At 42.9% G+C, this 26,541-nt stretch overlaps 1 protein-coding gene across 3 annotated transcripts in view; it reads right to left on the bottom strand.

Moving 5' to 3' along the window:
• LOC121531723 (fibulin-1) overlaps positions 1–26,541 on the bottom strand; it is a 62,209-nt gene that overhangs the window by 3,753 nt on the left and 31,915 nt on the right. For all 3 annotated transcript variants that reach the window (XM_041837125.1, XM_041837126.1, XM_041837127.2), the window contains 2 exons: positions 21,932–22,077; positions 17,449–17,586 (listed from right to left, as the gene is read on the bottom strand). In XM_041837125.1, the coding sequence (XP_041693059.1) occupies positions 17,449–17,586; positions 21,932–22,077 (284 nt within the window). The remainder of the gene's footprint in view (positions 1–17,448; positions 17,587–21,931; positions 22,078–26,541) is intronic.

The following is a 26,541-nucleotide window of genomic DNA, read 5'->3' as shown; positions in this document are numbered from 1 at the left end:
GGGCTCTGTGCTTCAGCATGTTTCACATCCACAGCACACAGAGTACTGTATCCTTCATGAAGACAAGGCATCTACAGTGACAGCTGGAGCTCAACATACTAGCTAAGAACCTGAGGTGAAACCAAACCACCACAACCACATAATCACTGCAAACATTTCACTCGGTCACGAGCTGTGGTGAGGTGAAAGCCTTACCTCAAAGCTACCAGGTTTTACTTTGATGCAATCATATCGTCATTACCTGAGGTGTAGGCCTTTACACATAAACAATGAAAAGACCAGATCTCTCACTGATATCGTCTCTCCTCTACTTTGTGTATCTAGCACATTCCAGGATATGATTGTAGGCCTACAGTATGGCTGAAAGTGCTCTGCTCTGCTATCCCTGGGGGAGTGCGTCGTTATTTTCCTCTGAGGTAGTATATCTGCCGCAGGGTGCAGAGGTGACCCCACCATGTTCCACCCTCCATCAAACACACAGCTGCACAAACCCCCTGTTCCCCAGAACATTCCGCCACACCATAAAATAGCCTGTAAGTAGAAAATAGCGTTAACACTAGAAGCGCAGAGGCAGTCATTTTGACTGCATTTGAATTTAAAATTGAAATATCTCTGTAATTTTTTAAGTCATGCCCCCCTCTGTCCTTGAATTTTCCTAAATAAGTCTATTTAACACAGATATGTTGTTAGAATTTAGACATCACAAACATTTGTGTTAAAAGCAGTTTTAAGAGGACATGTCATTTCTTTCCCTGGATTGTCAAAAAGTGACTTTTTCTAATTATCCTACAGAGTCACATGCAGGTAAGAGGTTTTGATTAATATCAGAGAAGCCTGGTGGGAGGAGCTATAGGAGGACGGGCTCATCGTAATAGCTGGAATGGAATCAAACATGTGGTTTATATTCCATTTTTTACATTTATATTTTAGTCATTTAGCAGACGCTCTTATCCAGAGCGACTTACAGTTAGTGAATGCATACGTTTTTTTTTTGTGTGTGTTTATTTTCATACTAGCCCCCCGTGGGAAACGAACCCACATCCCTGCCGGCCAAACCCTCCCCTACCTTGGACGACATTGTGCGCCGCCCATAGGTCTCCCGGTTGCAGCCGGCTGCGACAGAGCCTGGACTCGAACCAGGATCTCTAGTGGCACAGCTAGCACTGCGATGCAGTGCCTTAGACCACTGCGCCACTCGGCAGCCATTACAATGAGCCTGTCCTCATATACCCATTCCCACCAGCCTCCTCTAATTTCTATATAGTATCAGAAAGAGCAGATTCCTAGGTTTCCAAAACAAAATTAAAGAGATTAAATCTATTTCAAAATTTCACTTTTTCCAAGAATAACCGGTGTTCCTTTGCGCTCCACATGTGAGCAGATCACATACAGTAACATCAACTAATAAAAATGCTATTGTGTTCTTTGAAAAAAAAAAATATCGAATTCTAATGTTACCCAAGACCTTCATGAACACAACCAAAGGATATTTTTTTCTGATTGCATATGTGAAATGTATTTATTAGACTGTTAGTATGTTGCAGTCAAAATGGCTGCTCATTGACATAGTAAGGGGGGTAGCGAGGCCCGGCAGTTTCAGTGTTAAATGCATGGTAGTAGAGGAGACACTGCCACAAAACAAAGTGAAGCAAATGCCAGCAGGCATTTGTCATCCTCTATGGCTGCGAGGGATACAATATTAAAGGGTTACACGTAAACAGTACAATTTCGGGGTTTTCTGGTTTCTACAACTCGGCGATGAAGTATGACAAAATCCAAAATGAACGGGTTTAACACCAGAAACAAATGAAAAGTATGCGTCGGCCTCACCACAGTATTGTATAATGACACGCTGGCCGTGGTGCATTGCATACTCAGTGCTGTAAAACCATTGGACAAAGGCCAGGCAGAGCACGCTATGGCCCAGGCCCAGTCCGCTCCGAGAGATGCATAAGATTAGCATAAAACCCCTTGGGGACCAGACCATAGGGCACGGGCCTGACTGGCCTTTCTTGTGTGTTTGGTATAGCTCCTGATCGCAACCAACTGACCGATGGTTGGGCAGTCCAGCCAGGCTGTCTAAACAGTCCCTTGACCACTCCAAAGGGGACGTGAGCACTGAACACCCCCAGTCTGAAAGGCCAGCTCGTGTGGTTTGGTATTTCATGGTCATTTAGCAATGAGTCATAGTTACAGATAAAATGAACCGTTGGAGGCATGCAGTTGCTCTCCACTGTTGTGACATCATTGAAAAAGTAGCTAGCTGGAAGGAAAAGGTTGCTGCTTTTCTTGGACTTTCAGTGGTTGTTTAATGGATGAGTAGCATTGATGATATAGTAACATGTAGCATTATCCTTACAGTGACCTTCACATCGTAGTAAAAGTGACCTTATACAGTAACCTAAACTACAGCTGAGGAGCAGAGGACAGATTAGACAAAAGCACTCTATATCTAGAAACATGGCATTAAAACATACAACAGAAGTTGATGCTGGATTTGGTGGACTTCCTGGAAAAAGTTTGGACACACCTACTCATTCCAGGGTTTTTCTATATTTTTACTATTTTCTATATTTTCGAATAATAGTGAAGACATCAAAACTATCAAATAACACATATGGAATCATGTAGTAACCAAAAAAGTGTTAAACAAATCAAAATATATTTCAAATAGCCACCCTTTGCCTTGATGACACCTTTGCACACTCTTTGCATTCTCTCAACCAGCTTCATGAGGTAGTCACCTGGAACGCATTTCAGTTAACAAGTGTACCGTGTTAAAAGTTAATTTGTGGAATTTATTTCTTTCTTAATGCATTTGAGCCAATCAGTTGTGTTGTGACAAGGTAGGGGAAGTATACAGACAGTCCTATTTGGTAAAAGACCAAGTCCATATTATGCAAGAACAGCTCAAATAAGCCAAGAGAAACGACAGTCCATCATGCCTTTAAGACATGAAGGTCAGTCAATCCGGAAAATTTCAAGAACTTTGAAAGTGCAGTCGCAAAACTTATCAAGCGCTATGATGAAACTGGCTCTCATGAGGACTGCCACAGGAATGGAAGACCCAGAGTTACCTCTGCTGCAGAGGATTAGTTCATTACAGTTACCAGCCTCAGAAATTGCAGCCCAAATAAATGCTACACAGAGTTCAAGTTACAGACACATCTCAACATCAATTGTTCAGAAGAGACTGCATGAATCAGGCCTTCATGGTCGAATTGCTGCAAAGAAACCACTACTAAAGGACACCAATAAGAAGAAGAGACTTGCTTGGTCCAAGAAACAAGAGCAATGGACATTAGACCGGTAGAAATCTGTCCTTTGGTCTGAGATTTTTGGTTCCAACCGCTGTGTCTTTGTGAGACGCAGAGTAGGCGAACGGATGATATCTGATTGTGTAGTTCCCACCGTGAAGCATGGAGGAGGAGGTGTGATGGTGTGGGGGTGCTTTGCTGGTGACACTGTCTGTGATTTATTTACAATTCAAGACACACTTAACCTGCATGGCTACCACAGCATTCTGCAGCGATACGCCATCCCATCTGGTTTGCGCTTAGTGGGACTATCATTTGTTTTTCAACAGGACAATGACCCAACACACCTCCAGGCTGTGTAAGGGCTATTTGACCAAGAAGGAGAGTGATGGAGTGCTGCATCAGATGACCTGGCCTCCAAAATCCCCCGACCTCAACCCAATTGAGATGGTTTATTATTTTGGAATTGTTGTATTTTATTAGGATCCCCATTAGCTGTTGCAAAAGCAGCAGCTACTCTTCCTGGGGTCCACACAAAACATGAAACATGACATAATACAGAACATTAATAGACAAGAATAGCTCAAGGACAGAACTACATAAAAAAAATTAAAAGGCACACGTAGCCTACATATCAATACATACATACAAACTATCTAGGTCAAATAGGGGAGAGGCATTGTGCCGTGAGGTGTTGTTTTATCTGTTTTTTGAAACCAGGTTTGCTGTTTATTTGAGCAATATGAGATGGAATGGAGTTCTATGCAATAATGGCTCTATTTAATACTGTACGCTTTCTTGAATTTGTTCTGGATTTGGGGACTGTGAAAAAAACCCTGGTGGCATGTCTGGTGGGGTAAGTGTGTGTGTCAGAGCTGTGTGTAAGTTGACTATGCAAACAATTTGGGATTTTCAACACATTAATGTTTCTTATAAAAATAAGAAGTGATGCAGTCAGTCTCTCCTCAACTCTTAGCCAAGAGAGACTGGCATGCATAGTATTTATATCAGCCCTCTGATTACAATGAAGAGCAAGACGTGCCGCTCTGTTTTGGGCCAGCTGCAGCTTAACTAGGTCTTTCCTTGCAGCACTGGACCACACGACTGGACAATAATCAAGATTAGACAAAACTAGAGCCTGCAGAACTTGCTTTTTGGAGTGTGGTGTCAAAAAAGCAGAGCATCTCTTTATTACGGACAGACCTCTCCCCATCTTTACAACCATTGAATCTATATGTTTTGACCATGATAGTTTACAATCTAAGGTAACGCCAAGTAATTGAGTCTCCTCAACTTGTTCAACAGCCACACCATTCATTACCAGATTCAGCTAAGGTCTAGAACTTTGGGAATAATTTGTACCAAATACAATGCTCTTAGTTTTAGAGATGTTCAGGACCAGTTAATTAGTGGCCACCCATTCCAAAACAGACTACAACTCTTTGTTAAGGGTTTCAGTGACTTCATTAGCTGTGGTTGCTAATGCGTATATGGTTGAATCCTCAGCATACATGGACACAGATGCTTTGTTTAATGTCAGTGGCAGGTCATTGGGTAAAAATAGAAAAGAGTAGAGAGCCTAGAGAGCTGCCATGTGGTACACCACACTATACATGTTTGACATTAGAGAAGCTTCCATTAAAGAAAACTCTTTGAGTTCTATTAGATAGATAGCTCTGAATCCCCGATATGGCAGAGGTTGAAAAGCCATAACACATACGTTTTTTCAACAACAGTTTATGGTCAATAATGTCAAAGGCTGCACTGAAATCTAACAGTACAGCTCCCACAATCTTCGTATTATCAATTTCTTTCAACCAATCATCAGTCATTTGTGTCAGTGCAGTACATGTTGAGTGCCCTTCCCTATAAGCATGTTGAAAGTCTGTTGTTAATTTGTTTACAGAGAAATAGCATTGTATTTGGTCAAACAATTTTTTCCAACAGTTTGCTAAGAGCTGGCAGCAAGCTTATAGGTCTACTGTTAGAACCAGTAAAGGCCGCTTTACTTTACAAAATTCAAACTTGCAATGCTTTTCTTTCATTATTTGTTTTTTTATGCATGAATATGATGTCTCACTGTTCATTGTTGGCATTTCCTGCCTAAGTTTGTCCACTTTGCCAATTAAGTAATTATTAAAATAATTGGCAACATCAAATGGTTTTGTGATGAAAGCCATCTGATTCGATGAAAGATTGGGTTGAATTTGTCTTTCTACCCATAATTTCATTTAAAGACTCCAAAGTTTTTTAAAATCATTCTTTCTATCATTGATCTTGGCTTCATAATACAGTTTCTTCTTCTTTTTGTTGAGTTTAGTCACATAATTTCTCAATTTGCAGTAAGTCAACCAGTCAGATGTGCAGCCAGACTTATTGCCACTCCTTTTGCCCCATCTCTTTCAACCATACAGTTTTTCAATTCCTCATCAATCCATGGAGCCTTAACATTTCTAACAATCAGTTTCCTAACAGGTGCATGTTTATCAATAATTGGAAGAAGCAATTTCATAAATTCATCAAGTGCAGCATCTGGATGCTCCTTATTAATCACATCAGACCAACAAATATTTTTTACATCATCCACATATGAGTCACAGCAAAATCTTTTGTATGATCTCTTATACACTATTTTAGGCCCAGCTGTTCGAACTTTGGCTTTCCTGGATAAAGCCACTATATTGTGATCACTGCATCCAATGGGTACGGATACAGCTTTAGAACAAAGTTCTACAGTATTAGTAAAAATGTGATCGATACATGTGGATGATCTTGTTCCTGTAGTGTTTGTAAACACCCTGGTAGGTTGATTAATAACCTGAACCAGATTACAGGCACTGGTTACAGTAAGAAGCTTCCTCTTGAGCGGACAGCTTGATGAAAACCAGTCAATATTCAGACCTCTCTGTTTACATCACATAAACTATCAAGCATTTCACACATATTATTTAGATACTGACTGTTCGCACTTGGTGGCTTATACCAACACCCCAAAAGAAAAGGCTTTAGATGTGGCAAGTGAACCTGCACCCACAACACTTCAATAACACTTGACATAAAATCTTCTCTAAGCATTACAGGGATATGGCTCTGAATATATACAGCAACACTTCCCCCATAAGCATTTCTGTCTCTTCTATAGATGTTATATTCTTGTATTGCTACTGCTGTATCATCAAATGAATTATCTTAGTGAGTCTCAGAAATGGCTAATATATGAATGTTATCTGATGTTAGCAAGTTATTGATTTCATGAACCTTATTTCTAAGGCTACATACAGTTGAAGTCGGAAGTTTACATACACTTAGGTTGGAGTCATTAAAACTTGTTTTTCAACCACTCCACAAATTTCTTGTTAACAAACGATAGTTTTGGCAAGTCGGTTAGGACATCTACTTTGTGCATGACACAAGTAATTTTTCCAACAATTGTTTACAGACAGATTATTTCACTTATAATTCACTGTATCACAATTCCAGTGGGTCAGAAGTTTACATACACTAAGTTGACTGTGCCTTTAAACAGCTTGGAAAATTCCAGAAAATGATGTCATGGCTTTAGAAGGTTCTGATAGGCTAATTGACATAATTTGAGTCAATTGGAGGTGTACCTGTGGATGTATTTCAAGGCCTACCTTCAAACTCAGTGCCTCTTTGCTTGACATCATGGGAATATCAAAAGAAATCAGCCAAGACCTCAGAAAAATAATTGTAGACCTCCACAAGTCTGGTTCATCCTTGGGAGCATTTTCCAAACGCCTGAAGGTACCATGTTCAGCTGTACAAACAATAGTATGCAAGTATAAACACCATGGGAGCACAAAGCCATCATACCGCTCAGGAAGGAGACGCGTTCTGTCTCTTAGAGATGAACGTACTTTGGTGCGAAAAGTGCAAATCAATCCCAGAATAACAGCAAAGGACCTTGTGAAGATGCTGGAGGAAACAGGTACAAAAGTATCTATATCCACAGTAAAACAAGTCCTATATCGACATAACCTGAAAGGCCGCTCAGCAAGGAAGAAGCCACTGCTCCAAAACATTTACATTTTAGTCATTTAGCAGACGTTCTTATCCAGAGCGACTTACAGTTAGTGAGTGCATACATTTTCATACTGGCCCCCCGTGGGAAACGAACCCACAACCCTGGCATTACAAGCGCCATGCTCTACCAACTGAGCTACAGGGGACTACAAAACCACCATAAAAAAACCAGGCTACGGTTTGCAACTACACATGGGGACAAAGATTGTACTTTTTGGAGAAATGTCCTCTGGTCTGATTAAACAAAAATAGAACAGTTTGGCCATAATGACCATCGTTATGTTTGGAGGAAAAAGGGGGTCGCTTGCAAGCCGAAGAACACCATCCCAACCGTGAAGCACGGGGGTGGCAGCATCATGCTGTGCGGGTGCTTTGCTGCAGGAGGGACTGGTGCACTTCACAAAATAGATTTTTATGTGGATATATTGAAGAAATATCTCAAGACATCAGTCAGGAAGTTAAAGCTTGGTCGCAAATGGGTCTTCCAAATGGACAATGACCCCAAGCATACTTGTGTCAAAATGGCTTAAGGACAACACAAAGACCTGATCCTATAGAAAATGTGTGGGCAGAACTGAAAAAGCGTGTGATGCAAACTGCAAACTGTTCTTTAGGTCCTGGACCTCTCTGGTCAGGTCGTCCATTCTTTTATTAGTCAAATCCACCAGTATTTGGACAAAGCACTTGAAGCTATTGTCTTGTTGTTGTAACAACTGCTTGTAGAACTATTTTTGTTTGTTTAAAAGATCCTTCACGTGTGATAGAGAGACACCACTGTCCTCAAAAACGGTATTCCAGCCAGCTTTGGTCTTTGTCATGGTAGCTAGCAACGTAGGTTACACTGTTACTCCTCACAGTTCCAGACGGGGCAGGTCACAGGGAAGATTGAAAACAACAAACAGCAGGGATCTAGACATCCACAAACCTGGGACAATCTGCGCTCCCTGCCACAATGGCTAACCAAGTCGCGGGCTGCATTCAAGCCCTCAAGAAAACCCCACTAGCTTGAAATGCTGCTAGCTAGCAGCTAGGTTAGCTGCAACGCCAAATAGCTCCTCAGACCCGTCCTTGGTCGGCAGGATCACTGGACAGAGAATAGCAATCCCAGCAACTGATGCCAACTGTGTCGTGGGATCCAAACTAAAAAGTTAGCTAGCTACAAAGAACTTCCCAATACACTTTCAAAACAACAAACTTTTCAAAACAATAAATCCGAGCTCTTCCTCTTTCCGCGTTCAATAGGAAGTGACGTGGGATGAGTTGGACCTCAGAGTGAAGGAAAATCAGCCAACAAGTGCTCAGCATATGTGGGAACTCCTTCAAGACTGTTGGAAAAGCATTCCAGGTGAAGCTGGTTGCGAGAATGCCAAGAGTGTGCAAAGCTGTCATCAAGGCGAAGGGTGGCTATTTGAAGAATCTTAAACATAAAATATAATTTGATTTGTTTAACACTTTTTTGGTTACTACATGATTCCATATGTGTTATTTCATAGTTTGATGTCTTCACTATTATTCTACAATGTAGAAAATAGTAAAAATAAAGAAAAACCCTTGAATGAGTAGGTGTGTCCAAACTTTTGACTGGTACTGTACATAAAGTGGTAATAAATTAGTAAAATATAAATAATCAAAATAAAGCTGAAATAAACAGCTGCGTGGCTGTGGAGATACTAGTAGGGAGTGATGATGAACAACTGAATACAAATCAAGTGGAGTGCAAAGGAGAGGGAGACAAGTACTTAGCTAGCTATGTCTGGCACAAATTATTGTAATACACTTACAGTAAGAATGAGGGTGTGTGTAGGCCTATGTGCAGGCATATGCAGAAGAGTGCAAGATTACATGCAGGCATACATACATTCTGTGGGCGCATGTGTGTGTGACAATATCTAGCATCAGTGTAGACCAACCCGGGGAAGAGAAGGCGTTGTGTGTTTGGCTGTACTGTGAGGTTGTCGGGTGGAGAAGACACTGTTTTGATTAGCTGTACTAATCCCCTCAGTGACAGGCAGGCAAGCAGGCAGGGATTCTTCATGGGCTTGGCCCGCTCTGGTGGGGCCTGCTGATGCCATGTCATGATTCATGATCATCCCCTGACAGACAGAGAGCCTCTATCTCTCTTTTTCTCTCGTTCACTCTCTCTTTCTCTTTCTCTCCCTCTCTCTATTGCTCTCCTTTCTCTCTCTCTGCTTATCACCCTACCCTTCACAGTTCTGTCCTCAGCTCCACACGAACCACGCAAAGACAACACTTAGCTATAAACTAGATTGCGCCTGAAATTGCCTAGTATGATTCCTCACGAAGCTAGAATAACAAAAAAAAGACCATGATTTTGGGGGGAATTGTATCCTTAGAAGGGTCCTTTGAAGGAAGGATTGATGACATGTGTATCTTAAAGCATAATTGAGAAATAATTAATAGATTTTGGAATATTTGTGACATTTTGGTCTTACACAGGCCTCCTTTAACACTCCATAATGTTTCATCTGTAGGTGCTAAAAAAGCAATTGTTAGTGTCAGATGAAGCTTTTATGCTTGTTCTGTAATATGAGTAGTATTTGGATTTCAATAATAAAAATCTTACATACATCTATGAATATTGAAAAATGTAAACATGAATATAGAAAATTGAAAATTTGGCAAATGTTTTAATATACTGTTGGACATAATATACTCTACGAGCCTATCAAAGTTCCAGAGTGGGATCTCTGGTACTTTTATGATCCATTACCAACAGAGTGAATGTGAAAATGGATTCAAATTGGTCGATGATGGATGTGCAATGATACAAATAAAAGGAGCACTGTGATTGGTTACATTGCCTACTATGCCAATTTCTCTGTATAAAATGGGCCATAACTTTAAAACTAGCATACAGAGTCTTGCAAAAGTAATCATCCCCTTGGCGTTTTTCCTATTTTGTTGCATTACAACCTGTAATTTAAATAGATTTTTTTTTGGATTTCATGTAATGGACATACACAAAATAGTCAAAATTGGTGAAGTGAAATGAAAAAAATTACTTGTTTCAAAAAATTCTAAAAAATAAATAGTGGAAAAGTGGTGCATGCATATGTATTCACCCCCTTTGCTATGAAGCCCCTAAATAAGATCTGGTGCAAGTCATATAATTAGTTAAATAAAGTCCACCTGTGAGCAATCTAAGTGTCCCATGATCTCAGTATATATACACCTGTTCTGAAAGGCCCCAGAGTCTGCAACACCACTAAGCAAAGGGCACCACCAAGCAAGCGGCACCATGAAGACCAAGGAGCTTTCCAAACAGGTCAGGGACAAAGTTGTGGAGAAGTACAGATCAGGGTTGGGTTATAAAAAAATATCAGAAACTTGGAACATCCCACGGAGCACCATTAAATCCATTATAAAAAATTGGAAAAGAATATGGCACCACAACAAACCTGCCAAGAGAGGGCCGCCCACCAAAACTCACGGACCAGGCATGGAGGGCATTAATCAGAGAGGCAACAAAGAGACCAAAGATAACCCTGAAGGAGCTGCAAAGTTCCACAGCGGAGATTGGAGTATCTGTCCATAGGACCACCTTAAGCCGTACACTCCACAGAGCTGGGATTTACGGAGGAGTGGGGAGAAATAAGCCATTGCTTAAAGAAAAATATAAGCAAACACGTTTGGTTTTCGCCAAAATGCATGTGGGAGACTCCCCAAACATATGGAAGAAGGTACTCTGGTCAGATGAGACTAAAATTGAGCTTTTTGGCCATCAAGGAAAACGCTATGTCTGGCGCAAACCCAACACCTCTCATCACCCCAAGAACACCATCCCCACAGTGAAGCATGGTGGTGGCAGCATCATGCTGTGGGGATGTTTTTCATCGGCAGGGTCTGGGAAACTGGTCAGATTTGAAGGAATGATGGATGGCGCTAAATACAGGGAAATTCTTGAGGGAAAGCTGTTTCAGTCTTCCAGAGATTTGAAACTGGGACGGAGGTTCACCTTCCAGCATGACATTGACCCTAAGCATACTGCTAAAGCAACACTCGAGTGGTTTAAGGAGAAACATTTAAATGTCTTAAATGGCCTAGTCAAAGCCCAGACCTCTATCAAATTGAGAATCTGTGATATGACTTAAAGATTGCTGTACACCAGCGGAACCCATCCAACTTGAAGGAGCTGGAGCAGTTTTGCCTTGAATATGGGCAAAAATCCCTGTGGCTAGATGTGCCAAGCTTATAGAGATACCCCAAGAGACTTGCAGCTGTAATTGCTGCAAAAGGAGGCTCTACAGTATTGACTTTGGGGGTGGGTGAATAGTTATGTACGCTCAAGCTTATTTCTTGTTTGTTTCACAATAAAAAATATTTTGCATCTTCAAAGTGGTAGGCATGTTGTGTAAATCAAATGATACAAATCCCCCCAAAATCCATTTTAATTCCAAGTCGTAAGGCAACAAAATAGGAAAAATGCCAAGGGGAGTGAATATTTTCGCAAGCCACTGTAGATCCCACTCTGGAACTCTGATATACATGTAGATTATATTCATTTCAACACTATATTTGATACATTTACCAAATCTGAAATGGTATTTTTTCTATTTTCATGTCTATATTTTGCAATATCCATAAATATATGTAAGAAATGTGTTGTTGAAATAAAAATAATACTCATATTACAGAGCAAGTGCTAAAGCATCATATGACACCAACAGCTTTGAAGCACCTACAGATGAAACATTATGGAGTGTTAAAGCAGGCATGGCCAAGGCCAAAATGTCACTTCAATAAACTATTTCTCAATTATGCTTTAAGATACAAATGTCAAATATATGTCAACAACCCTTCCTGCAAAGGACTTCATGAAAATTGAGAAAATCATGGTCGTTTTTTGTTCTAGTTTCATGAGTAATCACCCTAGTGTACTATACAGTATAAGGTGCGATTTCAGACTCATTCCTAGACTTAAGCCTCAAGCCCCACTCTTCCACAGTAACACTGCTAATATTTGACACACCATGCCCAAATTACACCAGCTACTGTGGAAGACTCCATTGACATCCTGAGCCATGGGCACATATAGTAGGCTACCTGGCCAGACACAGACAGGTTACTTACTCCACTCATGCATAGACAGAACGGGCACGCTGCGGTTCCCTTCACAGCCTGCCATCTCCATGCCAATTACATCAAAAATAGGCCTTCCATATTGTTTGGGAAGAATTTAACCACAAGCATATTTCTACCTGCTCTCTAGAATGGTTGGAATCCTGCTGTGGCGTCTGGGCCCTCTGGCCAGTCCAGGGCTGCTTTATATGGACCATTGTTGGTGGTTTTGATTTACTGTCGGAAGATACTAGCGTCACCAAAGGATGAGGTTTAGGAACTACCCTGTGATGGTTTGCTCACTTCCCCACTCACGGTGGCCAGAAGGAAAGCTTTGAATCCTTCTGTGGAGAATCTGGAGATGCTACTCCCACCCTCGTTCTTCTCCAATGTTGCTGCGCCAGCCCAGCCCCATCCCTATGCTCATCTTCATTCCCACCCTCAGTACCAGCCCCAGCCAAGCCATAGCTACCTCTGCCTGCTAACAGGAGCATGCCGTGAGCTCAGTCCATCCACACCATGCGTTCACTGTGAGTGGTGTTAAGACAATATTAGTCCCACTGTGAAAGCATGGCCTGGGAGAGGAAGTCAAACAGGAGGAACCACCAACAACATGGAAGACGATTGGCGAGACCACCACCAATCTGTAGCACGCCACACACACACATATAAACACATAGGCACACACACCACTACCACCACTACAAGCTGCAGCACAGGAAAGCCCCTGATTGTGGACCACCACCTGCTCCCCGTGTTGCAGACCACAGAACCGCAGAACCCTTGTTTTTAAAGGGAGTAGCTCTGCAGTCCACCTGCTGGCTGCCAGAATCAATCATCCTATCATGTCCCTTCAAACCAACGTCGTCCTCAAACAATCTGCCCAAATCAGAAGTGCACGGTTGACAGTACAAGAGAGTCTGAGTAATGTATACCTTTTCCTTCACTGTTTGTCATTCCGAATATCCATCATCTGCCAGAGATTATGTCTTAGTCATTACATACCATCAAGCTGGATCTACTTTAGCTCTACCTGTAGGGGCGTAAGATTCCGTAAGACGTCTGTTGTGTGGTCGTGGCAGTACGTGGTGCTAGGCTAGTCACTGGGCTCCAGGACATTGGATTCCGTGAGTGTTTGATTGGTTGTGATCATGTTTTCCGAGCATTGGGGGTTGTTGTGTTTGCACAGATGAGGCTGGCTGTCAAGGCTGTCACCCAGACGTGACAGAGCTGGGAAAACCTCTCCTATGACACTGATGGATGACCGGAGAAGAGTGGTGTGGCTCTCTCGCAGTGTGTGGCTCACTGTATGGCCAGTGTGTGTGTGAGTGGGTGAGATTTTGCATCAGTGTGTGAAACAGAGCCCCAACTCAGAATCATTCTCCCAAAGTAGCAGTGTACCAAACTTAAATGGTTTACCCTGGTCAAAGTGGTCAGTCTATTAAAATCACTATTGGTGAATACAAAGGAGGATTTTCCTCTTGTTCACAAAGTAGATTTATACACAACTCTTACAGATAATTTACACGTCAGCTCGTCAGCTAGCTACAGAGCTAAGCCACAGTCAACAGCCAAACAAACCAGAGCAGAGCACCACCCCTGAGTTGAATAAACCAAACCATATAGCTGATCACGGACATGGACACCACACTTCAAAGCAGACAGTCACTGACCGAAGGCTTGTCAGCGGAGCACCTCAAAATGGCCGACTAAGGCTAACATGCGAGAGCGGCATCCAATAAGTATCCTAGGGTTTGGGAGAGAAGTGGCTCCTCACAAACAGGGCAGCGAGGCCTTTCATGTGGTAGCCAGTTAAAGCACTCTAATGTTCCGCGAGACACTGAGGGCTGGTGGGGGAAATGGAACAATACATTTAACCACATGAATCACGGGGCCTAGGATTACTTCCGCACACATTTGCAAACACGCATGCACATACACAGACAGACTCACACATTCGCAAGTCACACACATTCTCTCGCATACATGCACCCAGTTTAACTTCTGAGGAGGGGTGAAGTAAGTCCCAAGTACCAAAGGATAGTTCATTTATACCCCCAAAAGTAATGACACGATAACCACTGAACTCAATAGATGGTATCTGTACTCTATTGTGTGGTTGTTAGAGTAATGTTTGTGTACACTTGTGTGTGGGCACCTGTGTGTCTGTGTGAGTTTACACATACAGTGGGGGAAAAAAGTATTTAGTCAGCCACCAATTGTGCAAGTTCTCCCACTTAAAAAGATGAGAGGGGCCTGTAATTTTAATCATGGGTACACGTCAACTATGACAGACAAAATGAGAAAAGATAATCCAGAAAATCACAATGTAGGATTTTTAATGAATTTATTTGCAAATTATGGTGGAAAATAAGTATTTGGTCAATAACAAAAGTTTCTCAATACTTTGTTATATACCTTTTGTTGGCAATGACACAGGTCAAACGTTTTCTGTAAGTCTTCACAAGGTTTTCACACACTGTTGCTGGTATTTTGGCCCATTCCTCCATGCAGATCTCCTCTAGAGCAGTGATGTTTTGGGGCTGTCGCTGGGCAACACGGACTTTCAACTCCCTCCAAAGATTTTCTATGGGGTTGAGATCTGGAGACTGGCTAGGCCACACCAGGACCTTGAAATGCTTCTTACGAAGCCACTCCTTCGTTGCCCGGGCGGTGTGTTTGGGATCATTGTCATGCTGAAAGACCCAGCCACGTTTCATCTTCAATGCCCTTGCTGATGGAAGGAGGTTTTCACTCAAAATCTCACGATACATGGCCCCATTCATTCTTTCCTTTTCACGGATCAGTCGTCCTGGTCCTTTTGCAGAAAAACAGCCCCAAAGCATGATGCTTCCACCCCCATGCTTCACAGTAGGTATGGTGTTCTTTGGATGCAACTCAGCATTCTTTGTCCTCCAAACACGACGAGTTGAGTTTTTACCAAAAAGTTCTATTTTGGTTTCATCTGACCATATGACATTCTCCCAATCCTCTTCTGGATCATCCAAATGCACTCTAGCAAACTTCAGACGGGCCTGGACATGTACTGGCTTAAGCAGGGGGACACGTCTGGCACTGCAGGATTTGACTCCCTGGCGGCGTAGTGTGTTACTGATGGTAGGCTTTGTTACTTTGGTCCCAGCTCTCTGCAGGTCATTCACTAGGTCCCCCCGTGTGGTTCTGGGATTTTTTATCACCGTTCTTGTGATCATTTTGACCCCACGGGGTGAGATCTTGCGTGGAGCCCCAGATCGAGGGAGATTATCAGTGGTCTTGTATGTCTTCCATTTCCTAATAATTGCTCCCACAGTTGATTTCTTCAAACCAAGCTGCTTACCTATTGCAGATTCAGTCTTCCCAGCCTGGTGCAGGTCTACAATTTTGTTTCTGGTGTCCTTTGACAGCTCTTTGGTCTTGGCCATAGTGGAGTTTGGACTGTGACTGTTTGAGGTTGTGGACAGGTGTCTTTTATACTGATTACAAGTTCAAACAGGTGCCATTAATACAGGTAACGAGTGGAGGACAGAGGAGCCTCTTAAAGAAGAAGTTACAGGTCTGTGAGAGCTAGAAATCTTGCTTGTTTGTAGGTGACCAAATACTTATTTTCCACCATAATTTGCAAATAAATTCATTAAAAATCCTACAATGTGATTTTCTGGAAAAAAAAATCTCAATTTGTCTGTCATAGTTGACGTGTACCTATGATGAAAATTACAGGCCTCTCTCATCATTTTAAGTGGGAGAACTTGCACAATTGGTGGCTGACTAAATACTTTTTTTCCCCACTGTATGTATGTGTGCAATGTGAGACCTTGCATGTGCCCATAGCCTATGAGCTGATGACTGCTTGGCACACTCTCTCCAATTTTTCCCCTCTCCGTTCTGGGAAGAGACAGATGTATGTAGTGACAGGCCATCCCTTCATCCATCAGCACAGTGTGTATCTCTCACTCTCTCTTCCACTGTCCCCATCCCTCCATCCTCCCATCGTCAAAACATCCAAGAAGGCCCAACTATGTGTCACCGGTACACCCCCATCCTCTTGGGGCCAGGCTTCGGTTCATCTCCCCCAGAGACAGTGAGCAAAGCTGGATCTTCACCAGACCAGTGGAGGCCACAGTAGAGGGATGGGCTCCTAAACTACAGAGGCTCCACATGCAGTCACACCCATCAAGGCTCCTCTCCTCTCTGTTCTACATAAACAGACTGATCCTTGATTGCCGCTAGTGTCCATGACTGTCTCAAGGCCTGTATAAAGACTCATATTAGTCATAGACATTTACATACGCACCTGGAAATATATGATGCACATCCAGACTGCTTGATATGCTAAAGTATAAGCCATCTCTGTACATCGTAGCCACAATAATCTGTAGGTGAGAAGAAGGGCTTTGTTGCTTAAGAGGAGTGGAAAAAACATGGCGGTCAATAAGTTCATTAAATGGTGCTTTCCCACAAGAGTGGGACAAACTGACGCCAAATGTTTGGTGGAGAAAGAAGAGAAAGCCGTCCTTCATTGCTCTCCGAGGACAACCCAAAGGACAGCTCCCTAGAGGAGGGAGACATGAAGGGCCACAGAAGACGCTGACAGCTCCCAAATGCCACCAGAGTGCAAATGGCATTAGAAGTGTGTGTCAGATGTACTTATGTCACGGGAGCATCCTTATGATGGAGAATTTCATGCTTTTCAATCCAAGGCTTCTCTTTCTTCTTCTCCCCTCTCTGCTCTCACATGGAGACACATATGCGTTTGGTTAATAAAAAAAAAGAAGCCTTTTCGTAATGCGAAATTAGGTCAGAAAACCACTATTTCTTTTGTCTTCGAGTAAATTAAATATCCTCGGGACTAGGGAGGACCCATAGTGGTCTCCTGCTATTGTTATTTGTCCCTAGTCATTTCAGGAGTTACTTAGACCTTAATACCCAAGTCAAGCGACGTATGGCCTAGCTAGGTGCGTCCCTTCGCTCCACTCACCCTCCATCATGCCGGGGCCTAGCTACCCTCCTACCCTCCACTCACTAACGACCTGTGTCACCTTCCCTTCCCTCCTTCTTTCTTTCCACTCACCCACAATCATGCCATGCTCCTGGCGCTTGACGATGTCGAAGGAGTTCTGGACGTTCCCCTCCAGGATGTCAAAGACAATGTCGGAGCTGATGTGGGGGGAGGAGTGTGCCGGCGACATGGTTCTCAGGAAAACGATCTCTGTTGGAAGAAGATAACAATTAGAGACAAAATAGCTTTACAGAGCTTTAAACCCTCATAATCAGGCTTGGATTGAAACAGCCAGGCTCGTGCCAACTTCTCCTCGGGGGAAGACAATTAAATGGGAGGCGGTTGAGCTCTGGGTTTATTGTGTGCAGAGGGGGTTATGACGGAGCAAATGGGTGTTCAGTACTGTTGTTCAGTTGGAGGCCTGCAATTCCTAAACACCCCGACAAGGAGCTCATGAGAAACGACAAGGACTTAACTTCCCATGAAGTTGAGGATGAGTGCGTCTGAAACGTGCACCACATGTAGGAATATGGTTGTCTCGGTTTGTCTGTGTGCGATTACAGTGGTCAGTCAGTCAGATCCATCCTAAGTGACACTTAGTCATTGGTTTTGGGCTAGCGACTAGCCAATACTTGATAGTGTTACCAGTATATTAACCTCATCCCCAGGCTTTGAATGCACACAGCTCATATATATTCTGAGTTTGAGAGGACTTGTCTGGTGCACGACATTACCAGGACACTGTCAACAACACTCTTAAGCATTAAGAGATAGATGGGTGGTGTTGAATGAAGTTGAAGGATGGGACTAATAACAACTAACAACAACTAATAACAACAAGATAACTAATAATGTAAAGCATACTGTGTCCATAATAAGTACAGTGGGGAGAACAAGTATTTGATACACTGACGATTTTGCAGGTTTTCCTACTTACAAAGCATGTAGAGGTCTGTATTTTTTATCATAGGTACACTTCAACTGTGAGAGACAGAATCTAAAACAAAAATCCAGAAAATCACATTGTATGATTTTTAAGTAATTAATTTGCATTTTATTGCATGACATAAGTATTTGATCACCTACCAACCAGTAAGAATTCCAGCTCTCACAGACCTGTTCGTTTTTCTTTAAGAAGCCCTCCTGTTCTCCACTCATTACCTGTATTAACTGCACCTGTTTGAAATCGTTACCTGTATAAAAGACACCTGTCCACACACTCAATCAAACAGACTCCAACCTCTCCACAATGGCCAAGACCAGAGAGCTGTGTAAGGACATCAGGGATAAAATTGTAGACCCGCACAAGGCTGGGATGGGCTATAGGACAATAGGCAAGCAGCTTGGTGAGAAGGCAACAACTGTTGGCGCAATTATTAGAAAATGGAAGAAGTTCAAGATGACGGTCAATCACCCTCGGTCTGGGGCTCCATGCAAGATCTCACCTCATGGGGCATCAATGATCATGAGGAAGGTGAGGGATCAGCCCAGAACTACACGGCAGGACCTGGTCAATGACCTGAAGAGAGCTGGGACCACAGTCTCAAAGAAAACCATTAGTAACACACTACGCCATCATGGATTGAAATCCTGCAGCGCACGCAAGGTCCCCCTGCTCAAGCCAGCGCATGTCCAGGCCCGTCTGAAGTTTGCCAATGACCATCTGGATGATGTACAGAAGGTCATGTGGTCTGATGAGACAAAAATAGAGCTTTTTGGTCTAAACTCCACTTGCCGTGTTTGGAGGAAGAAGAAGGATGAGTACAACCCCAAGAACACCATCCCAACCGTGAAGCATGGAGGTGGAAACATCATTCTTTGGGGATGCTTTTCTGCAAAGGGGACAGGACGACTGCACCGTATTGAGGGGAGGATGGATGGGGCCATGTATCGCGAGATCTTGGCAAACAACCTCCTTCCCTCAGTAAGAGCATTGAAGATGGGTCGTGGCTGGGTCTTCCAGCATGACAACGACCCGAAACACACAGCCAGGGCAACTAAGGAGTGGCTCCGTAAGAAGCATCTCAAGGTCCTGGAGTGGCCTAGCCAGTCTCCAGACCTGAACCCAATAGAACATCTTTGGAGGGAGCTGAAAGTCCGTATTGCCCAGCAACAGCCCCGAAACCTGAAGGATCTGGAGAAGGTCTGTATGGAGGAGTGGGCCAAAATCCCTGCTGCAGTGTGTGCAAACCTGGTCAAGACCTACAGGAAACGTATGATATCTGTAATTGCAAACAAAGGTTTCTGTACCAAATATTAAGTTCTGCTTTTCTGATGTATCAAATACTTATTTCATGCAATAGAATGCACATTAATTACTTAAAAATCATACAATGTGATTTTCTGGATTTTTGTTTTAGATTCTCGCACAGTTTAAGTGTACCTATGATAAAAATTACAGACCTCTACATGCTTTGTAAGTAGGAAAACCTGCAAAATCGGCAGTGTATCAAATACTTGTTCTCCCCACTGTATATAGGTTATAGGTTGAGAGCTTTTGTGAAAGAGCAGTTAGAAAGATATGGCATATAGAAGCAAACCGTATGGACATCATGAAAATAATCGGAGAGGTTGAGGGTAGAGGAAGTTCAAGAGTAAAAACAAACAAAATAGAATTATTGTAAAATTGTCCATAAAATGTATATAGTATGTATAAGCTGGAAGTAGAGGCCTAATCATTGTTGTTCACTAGTTTCCTCCAATTAGGGAAGGGGTGGTGGGGTTGGAAAGAAATAAAGGGAAATATATATTTTTAAAGGATATGTATATCTGTATGTATGTGTGTGTATGTATATATATATATATATATATATATACAGTTGAAGTCGGAAGTTTACATACACTTAGGTTGGAGTCATTAAAACTCGTTTTTCAACCACTCCAGTGGTCAGAAGTTTACATACCCTAAGTTGACTGTGCCTTTAAACAGCTTGGAAAATTCCAGACAATGATGTCAAGGCTTTAGAAGCTTCTGTTAGGCTAATTGACATCATTTGAGTCAATTGGAGGTGTTCCTGTGCATGTATTTCAAGGCCTACCTTCAAACGCAGTGCCTCTTTGCTTGACATCATGGGAAAATCAAAAGAAATCAGTCAAGACCTCAGAAAAAAAATTGTAGACCTCCACAAGTCTGGTTCATTCTTGGGAACAATTTCCAAACGCCTGAAGGTACCACACTCATCTGTACGCAAGTATAAACACCATGGGACCACGCAGCTGTCATACCGCTCAGGCAGGAGACGCGTTCTGTCTCCTAGAGATGAACGTACTTTGGTGCGAAAAGTGCAAATCAATCCCAGAACAACAGCAAAGGAACTTGTGAAGATGCTGGAGGAAACAGGTACAAAAGTATCTATATCCACAGTAAAACGAGTCCTATATTGACATAACCTGAAAGGCCGCTCAGCAACGAAGAAGCCACTGCTCCAAAACCGTCATAAAAAAGCCAGACTATGGTTTGCAACTGCACATGGGGACAAAGATCGTACTTTTTGGAGAAATGTCCTCTGGTCTGATTAAACAAAAATAGAACTGTTTGGCCATAATGACCATCGTTAGGGTTGGAGGAAAAGCACAGGGGTGGCAGCATCATGCTGTGGGGGTGCTTTGCTGCAGGAGGGCCTGGTGCACTTCACAAAATAGATGGCATCATGAGGAAGGAAAATGATGTGGATATATTGAAGCAACATCTCAAGACATCAGTCAGGAAGTTAAAGCTTGGTCGCAAATGGGTCTTCCAAATGGACAATGACCCCAAGCATACTTCCAAAGTTGTGGAAAAATGGCTTAAGGACAACAAAGTCAAGGTATTGGAGTGGCCATCACAAAGCCCTGACCTCAATCCTATAGAAAATGTGTGGGCAGAACTGAAAAAGCGTGTGCGAGCAAGGAGGCCTACAAACCTGACTCAGTTACACCAGCTCTGTCAGGAGGAATGGGCCAAATTCACCCAACTTATTGTGGGAAGCTTGTGGAAGGCTACCCGAAACGTTTGAACCAAGTTAAACAATTTAAAGGCAATGCTACCAAATATTAATTGAGTGCATGTAAACTTCTGACCCACTCGGAATGTGATGAAAGAAATAAAAGCTGAAATAAATCATTCTCTCTACTATTATTCTGACATTTCACATTCTTAAAATAAAGTGGTAATCATAACTGACCTAAGACAGGGAATTTTTACTAGGATTAAATCTCAGGAATTGTGAAAAACTGAGTTTAAATGTATTTGGCTAAGGTGTATGTAAACTTCCGACTTCAACTGTATATGTATGTATGTATATATGTATGTATGTGTATATATATATATATAGAAAAAACTACATATGGGGGATTGGAAGTGATGCAGACAATTACATTGATGGAAGTTACAATCTATCTGCAATATTAAAGCTGATCTACCCACAAAAATAAATAAATAACACTCTTAAGCATTGGCTGATTTTGGGCAAGAGGTCACATAAAAAGGACTATACTTGCAAGTATTTTTTTACATAACATGCAGTGAAAAAAAGTTAGCTGTAATACAAATAAGTGTCTGAGATGGCGCCCCTACCTTCTGGCTTGGTGAACTCCCTGAAGGTGGGCAGGGAGATGACGGTGTGGGAGACGGAGTGTACGGGGTCCAGGACACAGCTGATGTTGTTGGGCTGGCATGACTTCACACAGCGGATAGTGTCTGAGCGCTCAACCCTCGCCCTGCTAAGATAAGAAAAACACCACAGCCTCTGACCTTTAGAGTGAGACTATAAAAAGCCTTAGGCACAATCCGCCTTCAGTTCCTCCCCTGGTGATCACAATGACAGGGCATCCTATTCAAAGGGAGAAGTACACCGCACAATCAAGAGTTCAGCAGGGCCTGTGAAACGGCCGCTACACAAACACGATCTGTCCAACTACTGCGGGGATGCTGGTTATAGTGTTCGACATCAAAAACAATGGTACTGTATGTGGCTAGCAAGAATAATAAAACAATGATTGCCAAAGATTGCAGATTGTAGCTGCCTGGTGGAGGCTCTGGTAGCCATTGATGGTTTTGTTTCTGATGCACTGGTTGTGTTCTGTGGGGAGAAGTGGAGAGGAGTGAAATATGAAATACTAAGAGGAGCTGGGAGAATGATGCACGACCTGCTCGCAGGAAAATATTTGGATTTGTTGCGCATGTGTCCACGGCTTCGTATCTGATAATCTCTTGAGGAGAATTTATGGGACGAGGGGGGTTCTAAAAGTCTCCTAAATTGTGAAGAACATGACTAGACAACTCCCGAGCGCTCCAAGCTGCTCTCATCCCATTATTTAAGACTCTGTTTATTTCACAGTCTAATCAGTGGCAGCTCAAGGGGAGACCCCGCTGAAACAAACGCCACCCACCAGCATACCTACATATACAGGGCCACTACGCTGCCAGGAGCCTGTACTGGAATCTGAGAGGAACTGCTTCTTCACCACCAAGCACCAGGGACAGAGCCCTGTCTTTAAATCATCAATGCCCTGGGGATGACGAGAGATGTCCTGGTTACGAAACATATCAAAACAAATTCTACAACTCAACGTCAGCTGTTATCTCCTCAGCTTGGTGGAGTGTGAGGATGTACCATGCTCTTCCCAATTCCATGAGCCTAGTCTAAACAGCCAAAATACCCTATATGCCGCTTATATTGTTGATAATGTCTCGTGTGGATGGGCTTCAAACGGAAGGTTATGCAATGTAATGCCAACAGACAAGTCACACTGAAAGTAGCTGGCCAGTGCATACATGATTTCGCTCTGGTTTCCAAGAGTAACATGTATAGGTCCAGTGAACGTCCACCACTGCTCCAGTATAATATAATATATAATATAGTATAATATATAATATAGCTACATAGTGGTTCATTATCCATGCCTCTCTGTCTTTTCTCGTGGGACCTATAGGCTGCAGCTCAACACCAGGCCAGAACCTGGCTCGGGTTGCACGGCTCCTTTCATGGAGAGAGGGGAGAAGCCCCTGACAAAAACTCAAGCCGCCACTGGGTAGGGGCTTGTAATTAGCAATTAGCGGCTGGGTCCAAGTTTTGCTTTGGTCCAGGCCAAAGCCACAAAATGTTCTCCAAGTTTATAATACTTCGGCCTGCAGCAACGAGAGGAGAAAGCAGGCCCTGGAGGACGGGGGCGAACGCTCTGCTTCGCTGGGCCACAGAGTAAATTGACGAGATTATAATGACCCAGGGTGAACTGCCCCTCGCACAGAGCGGGGTACATCAAAGACAAGACAGCAAGTGGAGAGGAGTGCTAATTATGGTGTGTGTGTGTGCCACAGGAAGGCCCTTGTGTCCCCATCCTCCCATCTCTCTCTACAGCTCACGTGGCCCGGAGAGACCCAGCCCTACAGAAAAACCCCACTACTTTAAGACCAGAAAGGAAAACAGACTGTTGGATGGGATGGAAGTCCTCTGGTCAAGCACTGCAAAGTTTTTTGGGTAATTATTATTTATAGTCTGCGCATTGATAACGTCCCAACACAAACACAGCAGGGCATCATTCATTCTCCGAGCGGTGATGTTGCTCTGCCACAAATTGTTCAGACCACCGGCCAGAACTCAGATCCCCATAACTCAGTGTCAGAGTAGAGAAAAAAACCTAGTGCGCTGTAGCTGTGCACCGACCGCCATGTTTTTTATATCCCCAATAGAGAGGTGCATCCTTACTGCTCTGACAAGTTAGGAGGAACCTGGTATCTACATATGAATTTACAGTTATTTTAAGCCACAGCCCAGGCAGGCTCTGACTGGTGGCCAAACGGCACGTCAGACTATTTATACTTTGTGCTGTGCATATTTCCTTGTCTTCCACGACTGCTTCCACCAAATCAACCATGACTTGACAGTGGCAATATGCTATTTAAAACATTGATAATCACCTCCTAGAATATCACAGTTCTATTAAACAGATGTGTTTTACAAACCACATACTCTAACCCCAAACATTAACTGCATACTTACAGGTCATAGTGCCCCCAGCTATGTAATTCTCCTATTCAAAATTAGATATCTGATGCTGTTCACAAAACATACTGTATGTTAAAAAATAGATCCGGATTGAATATCTAATTCAATTTTATTACAAACCAATTTATTAAACAAATCAACCATAAGATATTAGGACTATGGACTACACCATGTAAATGATAATACACACAGTAATCAACAGGCATCCCCAGGCAACTACCTCAATACCCTGCCCTATAGTGCCACCTAGCGGCTATTCAAACGCCATACCTCCAACAGGGTACATTACATTTGGCCTATCTTGCTGGGAAATACATGGAATAGCTACAGTAATCACAAAAACCACAATAGGAACAAAAACAAGGAGACAAATGGCACAGAACAATCCGGCTTCAGGTCTATGTCAGCTGTGTTAGTGTTTGGCTTCAGGTCTATGTCAGCTGTGTTAGTGTTTGGCTTCAGGTCTATGTCAGCTATGTTAGTGTTTGCTTATCGTGGTCATTACAGACCTATTTTTGTTGCTATGCTACTACTCTCAAATCAAATCAAATCAATTTTTATTTGCCACATGCGCCGAATACAACAGGTGTAGACATTACCGTGAAATGTTTACTAACAGCCCTTAACTAACAATGCATTTATTTTTTTATAAAAAAATTAAACAACGAAAACAAAAAACTGTGGAGAAAAAAAGAGAAGAAGTAAAATAAAATAACAGTAGGGAGGCTATATACAGGGGGGTACCGGTGCAGAGTCAATGTGCGGGGGCACCGGCTAGTTGAGGTAGTTGAGGTAATATGTACAGTGAGGTAAAAATTATTTGATCCCCTGCTGATTTTGTTCGTTTGCCCACTCACAAAGACATGATCAGTCTATAATTGTAATGGTAGGTTTATTTGAACAGTGAGAGACAGAATAACAACAAAAAAATCCAGAAAAACGCATGTCAAAAATGTTATAAATTGATTAGCATTTTAATGAGGGAAATAAGTATTTGACCCCTCTGCAAAACATGATTTAGTAATTGGTGGCAAAACCCTTGTTGGCAATCACAGAGGTCAGACGTTTCTTGTAGTTGGCACCAGGTTTGCACACAACTCAGGAGGGATTTTGTCCCACTCCTCTTTGCAGATCTTCTCCAAGTCATTAAGGTTTCGAGCCTGACGTTTGGCAACTCGAACCTTCAGCTCCCTCCACAGATTTTCTATGGGATTAAGGTCTGGAGACTGGCTAGGCCACTCCATGACCTTAATGTGCTTCTTCTTAAGCCACTCCTTTGTTGCCTTGGCCATGTGTTTTGGGTCATTGTCATGCTGGAATACCCATCCACGACCCATTTTCAATGCCCTGGCTGAGGGAAGGAGGTTCTCACCCAAGATTTGACGGTACATGGCCCGTCCATCGTCCCTTTGATGCGGTGAAGTTGTCCTGTCCCCTTAGCAGAAAAACACCCCCAAAGCATAATGTTTCCACCTCCATGTTTGACGGTGGGGATGGTGTTCTTGGGGTCATAGGCAGCATTCCTCCTCCTCCAAACACGGCGAGTTGAGTTGATGCCAAAGAGCTCGATTTTGGTCTCATCTGACCACAACACTTTCACCCAGTTCTCCTCTGAATCATTCAGATGTTCATTGGCAAACTTCAGACGGCCCTGTATATGTGCTTTCTTGAGCAGGGGGACCTTGCGGGCGCTGCAGGATTTCAGTCCTTCACGGTGTAGTGTGTTACCAATTGTTTTCTTGGTGACTATGGTCCCAGCTGCCTTGAGATCATTGGCAAGATCCTCCCTTGTAGTTCTGGGCTGATTCCTCACCGTTCGCATGATCATTGCAACTCCACGAGGTGAGATCTTGCATGGAGCCCCAGGCCGAGGGAGATTGACAGGTCTTTTGTGTTTCTTCCATTTGCGAATAATCGCACCAACTGTTGTCACCTTCTCACCAAGCTGCTTGGCAATGGTCTTGTAGCCCATTCCAGCCTTGTGTACGTCTACAATCTTGCCCCTGACATCCTTGGAGAGCTCTTTGGTCTTGGCCATGGTGGAGAGTTTGGAATCTGATTGATTGATTGCTTCTGTGGACAGGTGTCTTTTATACAGGTAACACGCTGAGATTAGGAGCATTCCCTTTAAGAGTGTGCTCCTAATCTCAGCTCGTTACCTGTATAAAAGACACCTGGC

Source organism: Coregonus clupeaformis, chromosome 19 (genome assembly GCF_020615455.1).
Source record: "Coregonus clupeaformis isolate EN_2021a chromosome 19, ASM2061545v1, whole genome shotgun sequence".
Classification (NCBI taxonomy): domain Eukaryota; kingdom Metazoa; phylum Chordata; class Actinopteri; order Salmoniformes; family Salmonidae; genus Coregonus; species Coregonus clupeaformis.
This window is presented reverse-complemented; position numbering and strand designations above follow the sequence as displayed.